Below are 23,043 nucleotides of genomic sequence, written 5' to 3' on the forward strand. Positions count from 1 at the left end.
CTGCACCACGTTTTACACCACGGGGAGTAAAACCCTCTTGCAGCAGTGGGACAGTACATGTGTCTGTGTGAGATCCATAGGGCTAGTTTCTTATTTCAGCCCATCTCACAGTTGTCCTGGATCTCACCTGCAATGTCCTTATAGCCGAACTCAAACTCTGGGCTCTAACCCAGAGATTGCTGAATCGCTTTCTGTACCTGTCAGTGAATTCTCTTTGAAAAGATTAGTTTCAGCTACCCAGTACAGAATCAGAAATTCATCAATTTCAATAGTTTATTGCTTATCATTAATGCATTAGAACACCTTCCTACCAAACACTTAACAAACTTGTAAACCTGAATATCCAATGTCTTTCTGCTTCAGTTGCCTAAATAGTTTGGAACAGTTGTAAACTGTAACAGAATAGTTAAAGTACTAACATTTCTGGCGCTTCTGTTCTGCCAGTGTAGAAAATAATTATTTTCTATAGTTGGTATAGGTTCAATGACCAACAAATAACCAAACTGCAATTTCCTATTACTGTTCCAATTACTCATCATCTATTAACATAGCTTGCTTACATTGATGTATCAATGTCAAAAACAGTTCATACACTGCAAAAAATATATGGGTTATCAAGTATATTTATCTTATTTTCATGTTAGAAACCCTACCATCCTTAAAATAAGGTATATATTTCTTAACAAGCTAGATTAAAACGCTTGTTTTTAGAAAATTGTGAGGTCTTCCCGTCACTCCCGGTCCGACTCCTCCCTGCCACGCTCCGCACCTGTCACTAGTTCACTTCCCAGCACGCATGAACGCACCCAACACTCCAGATCCCAATCACCTGAATATTGAACACCTGTGCCCTGTTAACCCCTCTATTTAACCTGTGCTCTTCCTCCCCTCCAGTGTGAGGTATTGTTCCCAGTGGACCTGCCAAGCATTCTATCGCGCGCTCCTTAGTAGTTGATTCCCAGCCTGTTGTGTTCTCTGCCCTCTTGTCCCGTCCTCTCTCCTCGTTTCCAGAATCCTGCGTCTTGACCTGTTCGTCCGCCCGTCGTGTCTCTCCCTGCCTACCCTACCTGTGTGGTTACCTGTACGGACTGCCTTCCCGGAACACCGACCTCCCTGCCTGCCCCTGGATATCCTTACCGTCTCTCCCGTCCTGTACTGTAGCCTCCGCTGATTGATCACCCGGCTTCCTGACCTTCTTGCCTGTTTCTCGGTTTCGCGTCTCTGCTCATCCCTGCCTGTGCCTTCGCCTTCAAGGACTGATATTCTGGTTTCCGACTCTCTGCCTGTCTTCATCGTTTGTGGGCTTGCCTACTCCCTTGTGCGACGTAACAATAAATCTACCATTGCACTTCTGCAATTGGACCCACACAACTCTGGTCCGGGTGTTCATTACAAAAATATGCCGTAAATATTGTGTAAATGGTCTTGTTCCATTGGCTGATTTCACTTATTTCAAACAGACATCTACTCATTTGATATATAATTACATCTGATTGTTTTGTCTCAAAACTACAATCAAACCCCAAAATCTAAATGGTAAGCCAAATCTAAATGGTAAGATGTTTTTTACTCAACCATGACCATGTTAGGCTTTACATCAAACTAGCAATTATCAAAAAACAAATAAGACAAATACTGTGACTGGAAGATGTAAAACATAACAGATGCCAATGCTCCATTATAACTATGCAAACAAGTGAAACCCAATTCTTTATTTAACTCTTTAAGTACCAATTTGATACGCTTTGAACCCTCAGTTCAGCTCTTTTCCATCATAATTAATCATATCATACATTCCCCACTACTTTCACTTCATTAATTCAATGGAAAAGTGACACCATGAGTGAAAGCAGAATCACAGTGTATACTGCCACAAGATCTTGTACCCGCATGGGCCTTCATTACAGGATGGATATGAAAAAGAGAAAATAGCTAGTAGCGATGGATCTAGAATCCATTCGATAAGGAGCTTCATAATGTATATTTTTCAAAATACAAAGTCAATAAAAATATTCACAAACAAAATCAAAAACAAGGTCGCTCATCCGAAAAAAGACAAACAACATAATGTCTCGATTAACCGCAAAAAGTTTAGGGACATACCCCTATTTTGTTTCATTCTCATTTTACAGTAAATAGTGGTGGTCAGCCAAAACCCTAAAATCACAACTTTATGTATACCTTGATCACGTCTTGTTCTATCTTAATGTCAGTCTGTCAACAATACCCGCACTCTATTTGTCATGTTCGACAATTTTACGAACCCAATAAAGCAGATTGCATCAGAACTCATATCCACTGTGAAATGTAATGAATCTGCGTGTTTCATTAGTGAAACAATTATAAGTATTAGATGGAACATTAGATCTACACAGTCTAACAAGGACTCTGTACCGTCACCTTGACCACCAAGACATAACTTGGTTATTATGTCACATTTTAATAAAATTTATTAAAAAATCCCTAGAAGAAACTGTAATGGCCTCTTTACTTGACTCCCGAAAAAGACTGTAAAACAACTGCAGCTCATTCAGAATGCTGCTGCTAGAATGTTAACCAGGACCAAGAGAACAGAGCACATTACACCAGTTCTTAAATCTTTGCATTGGCTTCCAGTCAGTTAGAGAATAGATCTCAAAGTGGTGTTTTTAGTTTATAAATCTTTGAATGGTTTAGGACCCGAATACATTTCTGATATGTTTGCAGAATATAAACCGAGCAGGGCTCTTAGATCCATGAACACAGGCAGCTAGTAGAGCCCAGAGTCCAAAATAAATATGGAGAAGCTGCATTTAGCACTTATGCCCGAAAACGTATACATTTTTAAATCCAGGTTAAAAACACTTCTCTTCTGACGTGCCTATGACTGAGCACTTAAACTTAACCACACTGTTTAGCCTTGTAGCTTCCTATGTTTTTATCTCATTTTATCCCATTCATTTGCTTTGTTGTTTTCATTTGAGTATTTCTTTTTATGTTATTGTACTTTCATATATTTTTCTTTGTAAAGCACGTTAAATTGCTTCGATGTATGAATTATGCTATATAAATAAACCTGCTTGCTTGCTAGCTATCATCAACAATGGGAGATTACTTTTGGTTTCCACCCTCACTTCAGTTGGTTTCAAAACCATACATTTCAGCGTTAAAGCTATTGAGGGGAAAATATATCTAGCTTTCACTTAATGTTTGATTATCCCAAAACTGAATAAGCTCATGTTGAGGAAATTACCACAGGTGGGACAAGTCTGAACACTCAAATTTAACCCTTAGTAATAGGCTACCCTGATTTAATGGGAAAGGTTGGGGTCATTCTAGAGGGTCTGCCCCCCCCCCCATGGCTTTACCCAGTTATTGTAGGCCATAAATAAAGGCTAAATGCATTGTTTAACCTCCTGAGACCCGGTATGTGGATATTTTAGGCTTCCTGCACCAAAGCTCAGGTCTTAGGAGGTTAATAAAGATATATGAAATGTAAGTTTCTACGCATAAAAAATCTGACACAGTCCTCAGTGTCTGTGGTAAGATATGTTATTCTTTCAACTTAGCCGATATCCTTCGTTAACTGAAGGTTCAGATTTATTGTCCTACCCATCTAATATTGTTGCAGTTCCTTTTCATATCTACACAGCAACTCAACATTAGGGTGGAAATTAAGAAAACTCATAATAATTGTGAGGTTGACAGAAAACAGTTGTATGATATCACTAAAATCAAAGTACCTCAATGAGTAATCCCAAGGACACCCAATCTAGCCCTTAAACTCAGCTACATCAATCAACCCTTTTAGAATTTAAACTCCATCAACGAGTATCAGGCGTTGGGTTTTTAAAACACAAGTGTTATTTCAGATATCATTGGTAAACAAAGAAAAACTGCATTATTTAACCAAAATCAATTCAGCATTCCCCCAGAGATAGAGATAGGGTGAGAAGCTCGGTCACCCGGGAGGAGCTCAGAGTAGAGCCGCTGCTCCTCCACATCGAGAGGGGTCAGCTGAGGTGGCTTGGGCATCTGTTTCGGATGCCTCCGGAACGCCTTCCTGGGAAGGTGTTCCGGTCCCGTCCCACCGGGAAGAGACCCCGGGGAAGACCTAGGACACGCTGGAGGGACTATGTCTCCCGGCTGGCCTGGGAACGCCTCGGTGTCCCCCCGGAAGAGCTGGAGGAAGTGTCTGGGGAGAGGGAAGTCTGGGCATCCCTGCTTAGACTGCTGCCCCCGCGACCCGGCCCCGGATAAGCGGAAGATGATGCTATGCTATGCTATGCTATGCAATTCAGCATTTAAAAATGGTCACCTCATTTTGTTATGGGGAATAAACTTGCTTTGGCTGTTTTACCCTTTTTTGTAGGCTATGACTATATTGTCTCCAAGCAATCAGCCTGGCAGAACCCCACCGAAGGGTGGGGATCAGTTAAAGGCACGGTCCAGGTCCGCAACAACCTGAGCGGGTTGACAAGATCAGTAAACCCCACACAAACTTCCATAAAGCCTTCACCTTCCACATATAGTAGCTTATGTCTTCCAAACAACTTACCATTCCAACAGCATCTCCTTTACATTACCTTGTCCATATTCTTCAAACTGCACCTTCAGCCAAAGCATCCGCCTTTGACTAAAACTGCCATTAACCGGAAAACCTAACTTCATCCACAATTGTTTACATGTCCACAAGGCCTAGCCTTATCTGCAGAATTAAATTTTAAGGTCGAACCGCCACCCAGTTAGTGAACTGAATTGTGTCCTCACCTCCAGAGTTCAATATTGTCCGTCAAGAAGCCGTGCTGACCAGTTTCGCAATCCACTCCGGACAAGTGCTTTCCAACTCAATCAATTTCTTGCAAGGAGAGTGGTATCAAAGCTTACAGATCAAACCGTGAAACATCTCTGGGGTCAGCTGGAAATACATTCAATACGTATACAAGAATGGGTGGGGGTAAGAATCTGCATATTCATCCTGTAAAGATAATTATGTTCCTGTATCCCTTCCTGCCCCCGGTTGTCTTCCTCTATCCTGTCCTAAGTGTTTACCCAAATGGGCAAATTGTCCCTACTTCCCCCAAGTGGCCAGGGGAACATTTTAAATGACCCTTTCAAGACAGTAGGCCACATTCCTGAAGAACAAAGAACAGATACACTTGTTGGTTTAGGAAGATTAATAAATGGTCAGAGGACCCAATTGTCTACGGATATCATTCAGACATGTGTGTCACAAACAAACGAGGACCAGATCTCCTGTAAAAAATACATCTGTTCAAGATATTTCTGTAACAGTCCGTGTTCTTTTGCCCATCTTAATAATTTATTTTTATTGGCCAGTCTGAGATATGGCTTTTTCTATGCAACTCTGCCTAGAAGGTCAACATCCCAGAGTCATCTTTTCAGTAGAAAGTTATTTGTTTCTGACATTTTTTAAAACAAGGACATTTCTAAGTGACCCGTAACTTTTGAACAGTAGTGTATATATTAATGTGTTATACCTTATCTTTAGACAAAAGGAGACTAGTCAGGCAATTGTTAGTGTATATTTTATATACTATAGAAAGTAATGTACCATGACCCTCCTGCCATTTTATTTTGAATAAATTACTAAACATTGTGTGAGTTTACTTGAACTGACAAAATTGTTTATGAAAGTCATGATATCATTATGACCATCCTTTGTCACTTTACATGAACTGACAAAATACAGTTTATGAAAATGTCATGATATCATTATGACCATCCTTTGTCACTTTACATGAACAAAATACATTTTATGACAATACAAAAGAAGCATTATGACCATAATCATTAGAACCAGATAGGCCTATCAGCTGGCTGTACATGCTCATATATTGGTCATTAGTCACAAAAATAATGAAATGTCCGGCTCCTAAAATCTACTGCTGGCATCCTAGTCATGAGAAACAAAGCATTGGGTAAATATCTGACATCACTTCATGCATGATTACATTGATGTATAACATTTATAATGAATTGTAATATTAAAATACTGTTCATAAGAAGACTGGTGTTACAGGATGGTTTATTATGTTTTGACCGACTTGCGTAGGTGTTATAACCTGTCATAAACAAATGCAATATTTGTCACAATATAAAAAAAAATCATCAGCTGACAACATGTTTTGACATGGTTATGACAGAGTTATGACTATGTTATAACACTACACTTCAAGTAAAGTGTTACCAAATTGTTTTATGAAATGTTTTCAATCCTTTTAGAGAGGAATGTTCATTTTAATTGCCTTTATCATGTTTTACCTTATGTATAATTTTATTGTGGTTTTTACCCACTGTTCCTATTGAGGTGGAAGCTCCCTTCATACCAAAGTGCAGAGGACCAGGAGACACAAGCAACTTTGACGATTACGAAGAGGAGGAAATCTGTGTGTCTGATACAGAAAAATGTGTTAAAGAGTTTTTTGAATTCTAACAGGGATGACATTGCGTTGGTCATTTTATTTTGTTTTTTTAGACCATCAAATGTTAAAAACAATTAAATGCAGAAGGCTGAATGAGTTTTTCAACTTTTCATGATACTCTGTGTGCATTTGGTACTAAACCTATTGTTTAATTATGCAGTTAACTCTTGCACTGCAAACAAAAATACTAGACCAAGTTCAGTTTTTTTTTTCAAAACATTTGTTGCTTTGTAGAATCTTCTCCCTCTATTTAAAATCAACTGAATATTTGCAAGCCAAGCAACTGTTAGATGCAAGTTTTACGGTGGCATAAAGAGTGATTGATTGTACTTGACAATGTTGCACATTTTGGAGAAAATATTATATTTGTGTTGTTAGTTCTTGTCTCTGACTATTAGTCTAAATACCTAAGGCGGTTAGGTTTCATGCATGGGTTGAATAAACTTTATTGGCCTAGTCATTTACATTTATAAACGTTGTCGTCCTTAAGAAGACCATCAGCTAAATGACACACGGATATTCATGACTAATGGACATTATCAATCAACATATATTTTTTATAAAACACCTTTTTTTGTGACCAACATTATATATATGTATGTGTGGTGTATATAAAAAACAGTGCAAAATCACTTTTTAATAAAAGTTGTTTTTGGAATTGTGGCAATTTTTTGAGAATTTTTTAGAAATTATAGGGGTCCAAATAATTAGCACCCCAGTTTTCATTAAACTGGCTTTGGAAAGTATATACAGATGCATTTAAAAAAAAACAAATATTGTGGAAAAGTTAATTTTCTTCTGTAATTCAAATCTAAAAGTGACACCTCCATAAATTCTATATTCATTACACAAAAAGTGAAATATTTCAAGCCTTTTTTTGTTTCAATCTTGATGACTGCGGTTTACAGCTCATGGAAATAAAAAATCCAGTATGTCAAAATATTAGAATAAAAAATTCATAATACAGAAATGAGAAGAGCTAATTAACTCAAAACACCTGCAGAGGTTTCCTTAGTACGTTAATTCATGCACTCAATACTTGGTCAAGTTCCCTTTTGCATGAAATACTGCATCATGGATGTGGCATGGATGTAATCAGCCTGTGGCACTGCTGAGGTGTTATGAAAGCCCAGGTTACTTTGATAGTGGCCTTCAGCTCATCTGTGTTGTTGGGTCTGGTGTATCTTATTTTTTCAATCTTACTAGTCGTTCTGGCACTGTGGGCATGTGTCAAGTCCTGCTGGAAAAGGACATCAGCATCTCCATGAAGCTTGTCAGCAGAGCAATTTACTTTAATCTGAAGAGAGGACTTTGGACCACTGAGCAACGGTCCAGTTCTTTTTCTCCTTCATCCAGGTAAGATGCTTCTGACAGTGTCTCTGGTCCAGGAGTGGCTTGACACTAGGAATGTGACAATTGTAGCCCATTCCCTGGACACAACTGTGCGTGGTGGCTCTTGATGCACTGACTCCAGCCTCAGTCCACTCCTTGTGAAGCACCCACAAGTTCTTGAATCGGCTTTGCTTGACAATCCTCTCAAGGCTCGGGTCATCCCTGTTCCTTGTGCACCTTTTCCTACCACACTTTTCCATTTCAGTCAACCTTCCATGAATATTTCTGTATTGTAAATTTTTTATTCTAATATTTTAAGATACTAGATCTTTTATTTCAATCATCATCATCATCATCATCATCATCATCTTCCGCTTATCCGGGGCCGGGTCGCGGGGGCAGCAGTCTAAGCAGGGATGCCCAGACTTCCCTCTCCCCAGACACTTCCTCTAGCTCTTCCGGGGGGACACAGAGGCGTTCCCAGGCCAGCCGGGAGACATAGTCCCTCCAGCGTGTCCTAGGTCTTCCCCGGGGTCTCCTCCCGGTGGGACGGGACCGGAAAACCTTCCCAGGAAGGCGTTCCGGAGGCATCCGAAACAGATGCCCAAGCCACCTCAGCTGACCCCTCTCGATGTGGAGGAGCAGCGGCTCTACTCTGAGCTCCTCCCGGGTGACCATGCTTCTCACCCTATCTCTAAGGGATCGCCTAGCCACCCTGCGGAGAAAGCTCATTTCGGCCGCCTGTATCCGGGATCTTGTCCTTTCGGTCATGACCCAAAGCTCATGACCATAGGTGAGAGTAGGAACGTAGATTGACCGGTAAATCGAGAGTTTCGCCTTGCGGCTCAGCTCTTTCTTCACCACGACAGACCGATACATCGACCGCATTATTGCAGAAGCTGCACCGATCCGTCTGTCAATCTCCCGTTCCATCCTTCCCTCACTCGTGAACAAGACCCCTAGATACTTAAACTCCTCCACTTGAGGCAGGTACTCTCCACCAACCTGAAGTGGGCAAGCCACCCTTTTCCGACTGAGGACCATGGCCTCGGATTTGGAGGTACTGATTTTCATCCCCACTGCTTCACACTCGGCTGCAAACCGTCCCAGTGCATGCTGAAGGTCTTGGCTTGAAGGGGCCAACACGACAACATCATCCGCAAAGAGCAGAGACGAAATCGTGTGGTCCCCAAACCTGACACCCTCCAGCCCCTGGCTGCGCCTAGAAATTCTGTCCATAAAAATTACGAACAGAACCGGCGACAAAGGGCAGCCCTGCCGGAGTCCAACATGCACAGGGAACAAGTCTGACTTACTGCCGGCAATGCGGACCAAGCTCCTGCTTCGGTCGTACAGGGACCTGACAGCCCTTAGCAAAGGACCCAGGACCCCATATTCTTGAAGCACCCTCCACAGGATGCCACGAGGGACACAGTCGAATGCTTTCTCCAAATCCACAAAACACATGTGGATTGGTTGGGCAAATTCCCATGAACCCTCCATCACCCTGTAGAGGGTATAGAGCTGGTCCAGTGTTCCATGGCCCGGACGAAAACCACACTGTTCCTCCTGAATCCGAGGTTCTACTATCGGCCGTATTCTCCTCTCCAGAACCCTGGCATAGACTTTCCCAGGGAGGCTGAGCAGTGTGATCCCCCTATAGTTGGAACACACCCTCCGGTCCCCCTCCTTAAAAAGAGGGACCACTACCCCGGTCTGCCATCCCAGAGGCACTGTCCCCGACCGCCACGCGATGTTGCACAGGCATGTCAACCAAGACAGCCCCACAACATCCAGAGACTTGAGGTACTCAGGTCGGATCTCATCCACCCCCGGTGCCTTGCCACCGAGGAGTTTCTTGACCACCTCTGTGACTTCAGCCCGGGTGATGGACGAGTCCACCTCTGAGCCCTCAACCTCTGCTTCCTCAATGCAAGACGTGACGGCGGGATTGAGGAGATCCTCGAAGTACTCCTTCCACCGCCCGACGACATATATTAGTTATTATTTAAAAAAATCCTTGAAACCGCTGAATAACTCAAAAAGTCCTTAGTGAAAAATTGTATAAATTGGACCACTGAAAATATGGACCACATGTACCTACCACAAAGAGATGTGACCCAATTGCTCCATAGGGGGCGCCACAGGCCACACCCAAATGCTTTTTTTTTTTTTAATGATGCCATTTCCACATCAATAGACCTATAATGCTGATTCTTTGTGTAACCTGCCTTATTTCTCATGATGAACAAAAAGCCTAAAGATATTTCTGTGTGGGGAAAATTTGTCAAAGCCTATAAAAATGCACTCAAAATCAACAATAAGTCCCAATTGACCTGCCATTTGGCTTACAAGAGTGTCATTCATGCCCCCTATAGGGTGATAAGCATTAGGAGATGCAGACAAAAAGCATTAGGAGATAAGCACACTGCAAGATAGCAGACAAAATGTCTGACAACTTTCAAACAAATGCATCCATACACGTCATGTGTGAATTACATTATAGCAAAATGTTATAAATTGGAAAATATAGACCACATCTACCTACCACAAAGAGACCCCACCCGATTCTTCCACAGGTGGGCCCACGGGCCACGCCCCCATTCAATTTTTTACCATGGTGCCATCTCTACCCCGATTGGCCTAGAATGCTGATTCTTTGTCTACTTGCCCAATTCCCCAGGCAGTGCAACACTGCATCAAGAGCCAATTATTTCCACCATCTTGAATATTTTGTGCAGTGAACATTATATGAAACCTCTAAAAATTGACTTAAAACCAACAAGAACTCTGATTGACCAGACAATTGGCAACCATGTGTCTTATTCATATCTCCTTATAGGGTATCACTGCTAAGAAATAAAATACAAGATGGAGGACAAAATGGCTGACCAGTGTAAAACAAATGCATCCATAAACTTCATGTGTGCATTACATTATGGTACAATGACTACTGATAAGAAATGGGCATGAGAACCAATTTTGGGATAATCAAAGTTGGACACATTTTCCACTCAATAGCTATAACATTGAAATGTATGATTTTGAAACCAACTGCAGTGAGGGTAGAGACCAAATGTCATCCTCTATTGTTGATGAAAGAGTAATTTTGATGTTAATAGAACCACAGACATGGTCAAAATATAAGTTGTGATTTAGTGTTTGGCTGACCGCCACTATTTGGAATAAAAATTTTGTAAAAATTAATAATCAAAGTTGGAGAATTTTACTTAAATGTAGAAGGTTAATCAAGACATTGTTAGTCATAAGGTAGTTTGGTTGTTGCCTGTAAAAATGCTAAATTTGGGTGCTGCAGATATGCTAATACAATCGCCCTGGTGGTTGCAGTAGGTACACCACTGGAACACGGGCTGGAGTTTTTATCTCCTACAATTTAGTTGCACAGCTTATCCCCTAGTGGGTAAACCAATTTAGTTAGGCATGTTGCCAAGAAACGTCAGGATATTATAAATGCATATAAATGCCAATTAAAGAATTTGAGAGTTGTTCAGCTCTGTAAGACAAATGTGTCAATAGGTTATATGGTTTATAATTCCATCATACAAGCGACTGTGTTGCACATTGATTTCTTTGATTGTGTTAGTGAATGTTTGGGTTTTTATTATTTCCATTTTGTTGTTTTGATGAATATACAGTATGCAACTCCATATCGAATGGATTCCAGATCCATCCCAATTACCAATTCTCTATTTTACAATTCCATCCTGAAATGATGAGGGTTTAGTGTGAGTTCAGAATGGCTCCTCTTGTGGCCGTATTCGCCATGATTCTGCTTTCACTCTTGGTGTCACTCTCCATTGACTTAATGAAGTGAAAGCAGGGGGGATGTATGATCACTAGGTCAGACCTGGGCGGGAACACCCCCTGTAGTTTGGTTAGAGCACCGGCGCAAGAGGTGCTAGTTAGGTTTGACAGGTAAGGTAGGGTTAGAGGGTTTGGGTTTATTTTTATGTTCTTTGCTTCCGCCCAACCCCTTTTCCCTGAATTACCGTTGTGTTAAATAAATAATCCTGTGAACGGTAGTCCTGCCTCTGTCGTCCATACTCGCACCCACGACCCCATACCCATTCTGTCAAGTCATAGGGTACTTTACGTGTAGCGGGGTGTTGCACGCTCTCCTCCGGGAGGCGCCCGTAACATAAGTGGGGGCTCGTCCGGGATCCAAACGATCCATACGACCCCGCTACACTGAGTGCCTCTGTGGTGTTTGTGGTGTGGAGGCAGTGGTCGTGAGATAGGTGTTCTGTCTCGTTGTTCGCCAGGTCTAGGTCTGTAGGCAGGCGTGCGTACATATGGCTGACTCGGCCATCTCTAGTTTCTGTGAATCACCTTCGGTTGGCCAGTTGGTAGGGCTGTGGAAAGCAGACCTCTTCGCTATAGCTGCCCACTACCATATTTCAGTTCTGACCTTAAAGGATGAGGAAAGCGAGGGCTTGGACTTCGGAGAGGAGGCTGGTGAGAACGGAGCTGTTGTTTCTGTCTCCCCTGCACGGTCAGAGGACGGTGCACGGGAGGGAGTTGTTGGCGCCCCCCTGACACCGCCTAAGTTTGACCCATTGTCTCCTCAGTCGAGTGGTTCCGGATCTGATTCAGCAGCCGCTAGGCTCAAGGTGAGGGTAGCCTGGTTGGAAAGAGAGTTGAGAGATAGGGAACAGGCCAGAAGGATGGAGTTCGATTTAGAGGTACGAAAGAAGGAGATAGAGGCCGAAGCTGACAAAGAGGCGAGAATACGAATTCGACAGCTGGAGTTAGAGGCAGGCTTCAGTATGTCATCCTCACCTTCTCGTCAGCAGGCCCAGTTTGACGTCAGCAAGAATATTGCTTTGGTGCCACCCTTTCGGGAGGCCGAAGTAGACAGCTACTTCTCTGCTTTTGAGCGCGTGGCCGCCGCGCTACATTGGCCACAGGATGTTTGGCCTTTCCTCCTCTAATGTAAATTGTCTGGGAAAGCCAAGGAAGTGGTAGCCGGTCTTTCCCTGGAAGACAGTTTGCAGTATGAGTTAGTAAAGGCAACAGTACTAAGGGTGTATTAATTGGTTCCAGAAGCCTATAGGCAGCGATTTAGAAACTACAAAAGACCCTCAAATCGCACCTTTGTAGAGTTTGCTAGAGACAAGGAATCTCTATTTGATCGCTGGTGTGCAGCCAGCAAGGCTACAACCGTCACAGAAATTAGGGAATTAATCCTGCTGGAGGAATTCAAAAACCACCTTCCTGACCATATTGTTGTTCATTTAAATTAACAGAAGGTGGCGACGAGGTCCCAGGCAGCTGTATTGGCAGACAAGTATTCCTTAACCCACAAAACCGTATTCGCTCTGAAAGCTGAACAGCGACGTTATCAGCGTCTTGTTCGCCTCGGTTCTCATCCTGTGACATTAAACCTTCGCCTGAGGCCCGCAAGTGTTTTTACTGTCACCGAATAGGCCATGTGATATCGGACTGCCCGGTTTTGAAAGGCAAACCGAAACAGTCCCTGCCGTCGACCGCTAAACCAAAAGGTGTTAGGTTCGTTCAGACTGTGCCTCGTTTACCAGGCACATTGGTTGTCTCTGTGGATGCAGTAAACCCAGATCCCGTCTATGCTCCATTTGTGTCTGTCGGTTGTTTTTCGGTAACGGGAAAGCCAGCCGATCAGAAAAGCATTCAGATCCTTCGAGACACTGGTGCAGCGCAGTCACTCATTCTCACAGACAGTTTGCCCTGGTCTGCTGAGAAGTACTGCGGCTCACACGTCCTTTTACAAGGCCTAGAGAATAAGCCCAATTCTGTGCCGTTACAGTGGCTTCATTTAATATGAAGTGTTTTGAGTCAGTAGTGTCTCCTAAGGAGGCCAAGCTTAGGGAGACCGCCTACTTCATAGACGCAGGGGTTTTGATGCGTAAATGGTCAGCGCATAACGCTGTTAGCGACTGGAGTGCAGTTCGGAAAGTCATTGTTCCTACACCATTGTGACAGCAGGTGCTGTCACTAGCTCATGATCCTGCATAGTCCGGTCATTTAGGGGTGACGAAAACCTACAACAGGGTCCTCCGGCATTTTTTTGGGCCAGGATTAAAGTCTGACATTGTGCAGTTCTGTAAGACGTGTCATGTGTGCCAGCTCGCAGGTAAAGCAAATCAGCCCATTCCTTGTGCGCCACTTCATCCGATCCCAGTGATGGGGGAACCGTTTGAGCGTGTAATCATTGATTGCGTGGGTCCACTGCTGAAAACCCGGCCAGGTAATCAATACCTACTTACTATTATGTGCAGCACTACCCGTTACCCAGAGGCTATCACTCTCCGTACCATTATGGCTAAAACAGTTGTAAAGGCTATGATAAAATTCTTCTCCACATTCGGACTTCCTAAAGTGCTCCAAACTGACCAAGGAACCAACTTCATGTCCAAACTGTTCTCTACCGTGCTAAAGACTTTGTCTATTACTCACCAGGTCTCCAGCCCGTACCACCCCAAGAGTCAGGGTGCCCTCGAACGCTGGCACCAAACACTCAAAGCAATGCTTAGGAAGTACTGCATGGATGCCAGTTTGTCTTATTCGCAATAAGGGAAACAGTTCAGGAGTCTTTGGGATTTAGCCCTGCAGACCTCGTGTTCGGACACACGCCATGAGGTCCACTGAAACTGTTGAAGGAGCATGTCCTGTCTCCTACTCCCAGTAGAGCCCCCAAGAATGGCCTAGACTACATCAGTTAGATGCGGGAGAGACTGCACACCGCATGCGTGCTAGCTCAGGGGTCTCTCTCTTCTGCCCAGAAACGCATGAAAGTACGTCATGACAAAACAGCAGTAGATCGGTCATTTATGCCAGGAGACCAGGTGTTAGTTTTACTGCCAGTCCCTGGCTCATCCTTATCAGCCTGTTTTTTAGGGCCATATCTTGTGGACCAGAAACTTAGTGACACCAATTATGTTATAAGGACACCAGATCGCAGGCGCTCCTCCTGTGTGTGCCATGTTAACATGTTGAAGCCATATCATGCACAGTGTTCCTCTGACGGCTCGTTCAGCCTGCCGGTCCAGCCCGCCGTCTCCAGCGTGGCTGCGGTGGTGCTGCAGCCTGGCACAGACCTAGAGGAGAACGACGATGGGTTGATGTTACGCCATATGTTGCAAATGTGTGAACACCTTAGTAATGCAGAAATGTTAAAGACATTACCCTCGATAATGGGGCATTTGAACAACGATCAAATGACTGGTCTTATTGCCTTGATAAACTGTTTTCTTACTGTGTTTCAAGATGTTCCCAGTCGGACCTCTGTCCTGGAACATGACGTGGATGTGGGGGACACCGCTCCCATTCGGCAACATCCTTATTGAGTAAATGCTAATAATGAAAGGTGAGGTTGAGTACTTATTAAAGAATGACATGGCTAAGCCCAGTAACAGCTCCTGGAGATCTCCATGTATTCTTGTTCCTAAGCCAGACGGTACGTCCCGCTTATGCACAGACTATCGTCGTGTGAATTCTGTCATAGTGCCGGATTCTTTCCCACTGCCTGGGATGGAAGACTGTATCAACAGGATAGGCTCTGCTAAATATGTGAGTAAGTTACACTTGCTGAAAGGTTACTGGTAAGTGCCTCTGACCCCTCGTGCTTCAGACATTTTCGTAACACCTGACAACTATGTGCAGTACACCGTAATGCCTTTTGGTATGTGCAACGCTCCGGCAAAATTTCTGCGGTTGTTTATTATTGTTTTTGCTAATATTATGTTTGCCTCCTCCAGGATGCGTGCATAAAACACTGCATAAAAATAGCACATTGAATGAAACATCAACCAAGCCAGTTCTGGATGGAAAAGGAAATTTGACAGAGCTTTATGGAAACTTGTCTGAATAGGGTGTACGATTCACCCTGATGATGGAACTTCTGAGATCCACAAGTTTCAGGACTGATCTATTGTCTTCATTGTTGGGAGTTGATAGAACAATACCCAGTGGATGAAAGTCAGATGGACTGTTGAACCACACTAATCGTTGTTTTTCAGTTATACTATCAACAGATCAGGACATCACAAACCCGTTTCTGGTGATAAATCACATCACTGACTGGACACAGACAACTGAGTATGCGAGTACCAGCAACATGTTCAAGAAGGATTTCTACAACCACATGGGTGAAATCTGTTCCAAATCTTCCTGACCACTCACATAGCAGAACGATGCCAGGGTCAGATCACTTGGCATCACACTCCATTTCCAGATGAATCGTCGACAGCAAGATGAGAGGAGAATCCTGAAGGACTCCACATACTACAGGTCAGAGTACCAGTGCCTGTTGACTGGAAAGGTCACATGGTCCCAACACAGTGGAAGACATTGTTGTGGTGTTTATCTTGAATTAGTGAACTGTTGGAAACTCACTACTCCACTACACACCTACATCGACTTGTTACGACAAACAGGCAATTTGCTGGGTCCACATCACTGACTGCAAAAACTGATATTGGAACTTTACATCACTGATACAAGACAGCGAAGACCGAAGACAAGAACTACAGGACATTTGATGGGAATCTAGCTTCATTCCTAACAGTCAATAGTTTTCCTAAATTGACTAATATTTTAGCCTCTTATGTTTGGGTAGTGATCATATGTAGTCCTCTAATTGTCTTGTGAGGAATGAATATACATACAGGTGCTGGTCATAAAAATAGAATATCATCAAAAAGTTGATTTATTTCAGTAATTCCATTCAAAAAGTATATATATTACACACAGACTGATATATTTCAAATGTTTATTTCTTTTAATTGTGATGATTATAACTGACAACTAATGAAAATCCCAAATTCAGTATCTTAGAAAATTTGAATATTACTTAAGACAAATAAAAAATATATATTTTTAGAAATGTTGGCCAACTGAAAAGTATGAACATGAAAATTATGAGTACTCAATATTTAGTTAGGGCTCCTTTTGCCTGAATTACTGCAGCAATGCAGCGTGGCATGGAGTCGATCAGTCTGTGGCACTGCTCAGGTGTTATGAGAGCCCAGGTTGCTCTGATAGTGGCCTTCAGCTCTTCTGCATTGTTGGGTCTGGCATATCGCATCTTCCTCTTCACAATACCCCATAGATTTTCTATAGGGTTAAGGTCAGGCGAGTTTGCTGGCCAATTAAGAAATGGGATACCATGGCCCTAAAATCAGGTACTGGTAGCTTTGGCACTGTGTGCAGGTGCCAAGTCCTGTTGGAAAATGAAATCTGCATCTCCATAAAGTTGGTCAGCATTGCTCTAAAACTTCCTTGTAGATGGCTGCATTGACCTTGGACCTCAGAAAACACAGTGGACCAACACTAGCAGATGACATGGAACCCCAAACCATCACTGACTGTGGAAACTTTACACTGGACTTCGAGCAATGTGGATTCTGTGGCACTCCTCACTTCCTCCAGACTCTGGGACACACATTTATGAATGGGTTTTGTTTCACAATCCTCTCCAGGGTGCGGTTATCCCTATTGCTAGTACACTTTTGTTCTACCACATCTTTTCTTTCCCTTCGCCTCTCTATTAATGTGCTTGGACACAGAGCTCTATGAACATCCAGCCTCTTTAGCTATGACCTTTTGTGTCTTGCCCTCCTTGGGCAAGGTGTCAATGGTCGTCTTTTGGACAGCTGCCAAGTCAGCAGTCTTCTCCATGATTGTGCTGCCTACAGAACTAGACTGAGAGACCATTTATGGGTTAATTAGCTGATTAGAGTGTGGCACCAGGTGTTTTCAATATTGAACCTTTTCACAATATTCAAATTTTCTGAGATACTGAATTTGGGGTTTTCATTAGTTGTCAGTTATAATCATCAAAATTAAAAGAAATAAACACTTGAAAAATATCAGTCTGTGTGGAATGAATACATGATACAAGTTTCACTTTTTGAATGGAATTACTTAAATAAATCAACTTTTTGATGATATTCAAATGTTATGAACAGCACCTGTATGTACACTCACCTAAAGGATTATTAGGAACACCTGTTCAATTTCTCATTAATGCAATTATCTAATCAACCAATCACATGGCAGTTGCTTCAATGCATTTCGGGGTGTGGTCCTGGTAAAGACAATCTCCTGAACTCCAAACTGAATGTCAGAATGGGAAAGAAAGGTGATTTAAGCAATTTTGAGCGTGGCATGGTTGTTGGTGCCAGACGGGCCGGTCTGAGTATTTCACAATCTGCTCAGTTACTGGGATTTTCACGCACAACCATTTCTAGGGTTTACAAAGAATGGTGTGAAAAGGGAAAAACAGTCCTGTGGGGGTGAAAATGCCTTGTTGATGCTAGAGGTCAGAGGAGAATGGGCCAAATGATTCAAGCCGATAGAAGAGCAACTTTGACTGAAATAACCATTTGTTACAACCGAGGTATGCAGCAAAGCATTTGTGAAGCCACAACACGCACAACCTTGAGGTGGATGGGCTACAACAGCAGAAGACCCCACCGGGTACCACTCATCTCCACTACAAATTGGAAAAAGAGGCTACAATTTGCACGAGCTCACCAAAATTGGACAGTTGAAGACTGGAAGAATGTTGCCTGGTCTGATGAGTCTTGATTTCTGTTGAGACATTCAGATGGTAGAGTCAGAATTTGGCATAAACAGAATGAGAACATGGATCCATCATGCCTTGTTACCACTGTGCAGACTGGTGGTGGTGGTGTAATGGTGTGGGGGATGTTTTCTTAGCACACTTTAGGCCCCTTAGTGCCAATTGGGCATCGTTTAAATGCCACGGCCTACCTGAGCATTGTTTCTGACCATGTCCATCCCTTTATGACCCCCATGTACCCATCCTCTGATGGCTACTTCCAGCAGGATAATGGACCATGTCACAAAGCTCGAATCATTTCAAATTGGTTTCTTGAACATGACAATGAGTTCACTGTACTGAAATGGCCTCCACAGTCACCAGATCTCAATCCACTAGAGCATCTTTGGGATGTGGTGGAACGGGAGCTTGGTGCCCTGGATGTGCAACCCACAAATCTCCATCAACTGCAAGATGCTATCCTATCAATATGGGCCAACATTTCTAAAGAATGCTTTCAGCACCTTGTTGAATCAATGCCACGTAGAATTAAAGCAGTTCTGAAGGCTAAAGGGGGTCAAACACAGTATTAGTATGGTGTTCCTAATAATCATTTAGGTGAGTTTACATGTGGTAAAGGCTAAGAGATGGCTGACCAGCGTGAAACAAATGCATGAATTAACTTCATGTGTGCATTACATTAGTGCACAATGGAAATATTGTCCATGTATACCTTCCACACAGACACTGGACCAGATTCCTCCACAGGGGGCGCCACAGGCCACGCCCTAATTAACATTTTTCACAATTACACTATTTGCACCCTGATTGACCTAGAACAGTGGTTCCCAACCAGGAGTACTAGGACCCCTGGGGGTACTTGGCCTCTCCACAGGGGGTACTTGAAAACACTCATGACACCATAGGCTTACTAGTGAAATTAACATGAGGGGGTACTTCAGGGGTAATGAAAGCAGTGGAAAAACATTTTGGGGGTACAGTAACGGAAAAAGGTTGGGAGACACTGACCTAGAATGCTGATTCTTTGTCTACATGTCTATTTCCTCAGGAGGTGCAACACTGCATCAAGAACCAATCATGTCTGTCATCTTGGATATTTTGTACAGTGAACATCATATGAAACCTATAAAAATGTCCTCAAAATCAACAGTAACTCGGATTAACCTGGCAATCGGCATACCTGTGTTTTATACGTCTGTCTATAGGGTGGTAAAGGCTATGAGATATATTAGAAGATGTTGGACAAAATGGCTGACTAGTGTAAATGATATGGATGCATACACTTGATGTGTGCATTACATTATGGCACAAAGAAAATACAGACACGGTATATTATCCCCAATGAAACACAAACCGATTCCTCCACAAGGGGCGCCACATGCCACACTTTAATGCGTTATTTCTACAATGATGCCATTTCAACCCCAATTGACCAAGAATGCTGGTTCTTTGCGTACATGCCTCATTCCCCTGCAGGTACAAAATTGCATCAAGGACCTATCATGTCTGCCTTCTTGGATATTTCTTCCTTTAGAAGGCTTTTGTACTCTGTATGCTTGAAATATTTACATATACTCAACAACATGTCTTTCCCTATCATCAACTCATGATGTCTCTATCTGTGTTCAGGGGCAGTAATTAATGGAATGTCGGCTGAGTAATGCTCCTAGTCTGCATCTATGTGTGGTAGACTATGCCTTGGGCCTAGCAGAGAACACTAGAAGAAGTCTCCCTTTTGGGGGTACGTCTTAATAGCAGCAGTGGGGCTCCAGCTCCTTGTATTATAGAAGTGAACAGGACTCTATTCCTCATTGGGAGAGTTGAGTTAGCAAAACCACCAATAGTAACATGCCACTGCTGTCGTGTGTGAGTTTTCTGGGCAACTGTTGTCTGGGCAACTGACATTCTATGATTACCTATGACTCCTGGATCTATGTCTGTATGCAACCTTGCATTCTCTAGGCTACATCATGGCAACAACAATTCTTTGTATGTAAATTTTTTGCAAGTGCTGAAAGAGAAATATAAGCTTGAATCTGAAATGCCATAATCTGAACAATGTCATGACACCACTCTGTGTTGGTCTATGTACTTGTACTCTTTTTGTCATGATGTTTGTTCCCGTATATACAATTAAACCTGAAATAATTAACTGTTATGCTAATGACTGAAGAAGTTCTTACTCTTATTTGTCTTAAAAATGTCCCCTTATAGATTGGTAAAGGCAAAGAGATATATTACAAGATGGCGAACAAAATAGCTGACCAGTGCAAAACTTATCGATACATACACTTCATGCATGCATTACATTATGCCACAATGAAAACATTGACCATGTATACCTACCACACAGACACCAGACCCGATTGATTCAAAGGGGGTGCCACAGGAACCTAATTTACTTCTTTCACAATTACACTATTTCCAGCCCAATTGACCTAGATTGCTGAGTCTTTGTCTACATGCCTAATTCCCCAGGAGGTGCAACATTGCATCAATAACCAATCATGTCCACCATCTTGGATATTTTGTTCAGTGAAAATTGATTTAAAATCAACTATTACTCTGAATCACCTGGCAATCGGCATACCTGTGTCTTATACACGTCTACCTATAGCAGGGGTTTTCAAATCTGGGTCCACTCCATTTTCTCATTGCAACCCTCTTGCCAGGGACTTATTCAGACTTAAGACACCAGGTGGGTCCAATTAATGATGAGGTAGAACAGAAAACCAGTAGGCAACGGCCCTCATAGGGTAACATTTGATTACCCCTGCCCTATACGGTGTTCACAGCTAAGAGATAAAATAAAAGATAGCAGACAAAATGGCTGATTATTAAATTAATGTTGTAAAGTGGAACATGGCATTTGTGAATTAATCACTAGGGTATATAGAATCCATATAACGTGTCAGTTCATGGGGCTAAATAAACAGGGTTTTGCCAGCAGCACTTTCTTAGCCACCCACTTCATTTGATCCAGTTCAATACACTGTACGCCATTTCAACTCTCAATTCATACTTAGTGTCAGTGTCTGACCTTTCCAGCTCATACCTGGTGATATGGGGTTATTATACGGGCTCATCTTATATGGGACGGGGCCATATAAGATGACACCGTCCCATTTTTGCTTGCAACTATATTTGCTAATATACATGGTGCCTTGATCAAGAGCACAATGGTACAAGATGGTGGAACTATTGGATCATAGACCAGCAATTTACTATTTAGATATACATGGGATAAAAATGGATTCTCTCAGTCATTGTGAGAACTTGAGGGGAGACATTTAAGGGCCATTATTTTAATGGACCAACTTGGAAATAGACAGCTCCTGCACTTATTTAATTTAAAATAAAACAATGTCCATAGTTTACAATAAAACAATGTCTTTAACATAATGCACTGATTTCTAAACAGAAATGTGTTTATTTAGGAACACATTAACACATTCTAACTACAGGTGATTATTCACAATTCATTATTTTAATTGTTTGACAGCACTTAAAAAAAACTGTTGGATTGGATTTGAAAAACACAGTACAGTAAATTGAAGTTCATTAAGACATTTATGCATTTTATGCTGAAAAGGCCCCCTCATTTTGCTTCTAACAGTTTATTTAAAAACTTTTAACAGCATGTATAAAACATGTCATATAACACAAAGGAACATTAACTTTTTAAAAAGTGCTCTCAGAGTCCTTCTTCTGTCCAGTGTCTTTATATATTTAAAACCTATTAGAATCCACATTACAGGAGTTTACACGACTTAAGAAGTGATATTTCCTTGGAACAGAAATTGCATCGCATTGAAGAAATGACCCAGGTGTATGCGTACCACTGATAACAAATAGAATCACACCTGATACGGCCACGCAGTTGCCAAACTAGCTGAGAGCCCTCACCTTCCAGCCTACAATAACCCATAATGTACCTGCTCACTTCGATTTTCCACTCTTCACCAATGTTACCAGATGGTGAGGTTTGCCATCCAGTTGGGCTACTTTAAATACAAATGTGCAGTCAACAATGGACTGGGGTGGTTTACAGATAATGTTGTATAGAAAAAATAGCCTTTGGAACGTTTTTATTATGGAGTCCGTGGGTGATTGAGCAGTATACTGTCAATGAAATCTGGAAATGCGGCTCTTCACACTGCCTGTGGTCAATTCTCACACCTGCTTTTTTGGAAGAATCGTCAAAGTAAAAAGGTTTAATGTTTGTCACACGTTCGCCATCTGCCACCCTTAGAACATGTCCATGTCTGTTTAAATTCCCTCTGGTCATTGTTGTTTTCTATTACAAGGTTGCATTTAATGTTCCTTGTTCAGATGAATGGGCTGTTAAGAATTGAATGTTGCTAGCTGTTTCTGATTGGCTGCTGTTCGTTTCTCTGGGAAACTAATATATCAGTTGTTTGTCATTCAATTGTGTTTTTTTAATGATTTTTGATGACAACATTAACAACAATAATTACAACAATAATACTTATCATAATAATAATCATTAAGGGGAAATAGCCTACATCTTATTTGATGGGGGCAGTATGGCCCCCGGATAATGGATAGGGGGGCGCTTGCCCGAAAAAGGTTGAGAATCACTGGAAGATGATTAGAAAAATTATATTTTGTTCTTTTCAAATACATTTCCATCATATCATACCTCTCAACACCTGGCAAAAATAAATAATGGATTAATATTGA

General features: G+C 42.2%; 1 protein-coding gene and 1 long non-coding RNA gene across 3 annotated transcripts in view; one reads left to right on the forward strand and one right to left on the reverse strand.

The window, feature by feature from the left end:
• Positions 1 to 7,088, forward strand: part of prkacba (protein kinase, cAMP-dependent, catalytic, beta a) — a 207,692-nt gene extending 200,604 nt beyond the window's left edge. Inside the window, exon 10 of one of the 2 annotated variants that reach the window (XM_029121453.2) lies at positions 6,311 to 7,088. In XM_029121453.2, coding sequence (XP_028977286.1) covers positions 6,311 to 6,436 — 126 coding nt within the window. In that variant the 3' untranslated portion in view covers positions 6,437 to 7,088. Of the gene's footprint in view, positions 1 to 1,011; positions 1,093 to 6,310 lie in introns of those variants that run through there. The other variant, XM_029121454.2, reaches the window with a different exon arrangement.
• Positions 7,089 to 11,401: 4,313 nt separating this feature from the next.
• On the reverse strand, positions 11,402 to 15,544 carry LOC117594791. Its single transcript, XR_004576038.1, has 3 exons — positions 15,010 to 15,544; positions 12,558 to 14,851; positions 11,402 to 12,399 (listed from the first exon to the last, which is right to left on the reverse strand). It is a non-coding gene; the product is annotated as an uncharacterized LOC117594791 (long non-coding RNA).
• Positions 15,545 to 23,043: the final 7,499 nt, after the last annotated feature.

Source organism: Esox lucius, chromosome 8 (assembly GCF_011004845.1).
Source record: "Esox lucius isolate fEsoLuc1 chromosome 8, fEsoLuc1.pri, whole genome shotgun sequence".
Classification (NCBI taxonomy): domain Eukaryota; kingdom Metazoa; phylum Chordata; class Actinopteri; order Esociformes; family Esocidae; genus Esox; species Esox lucius.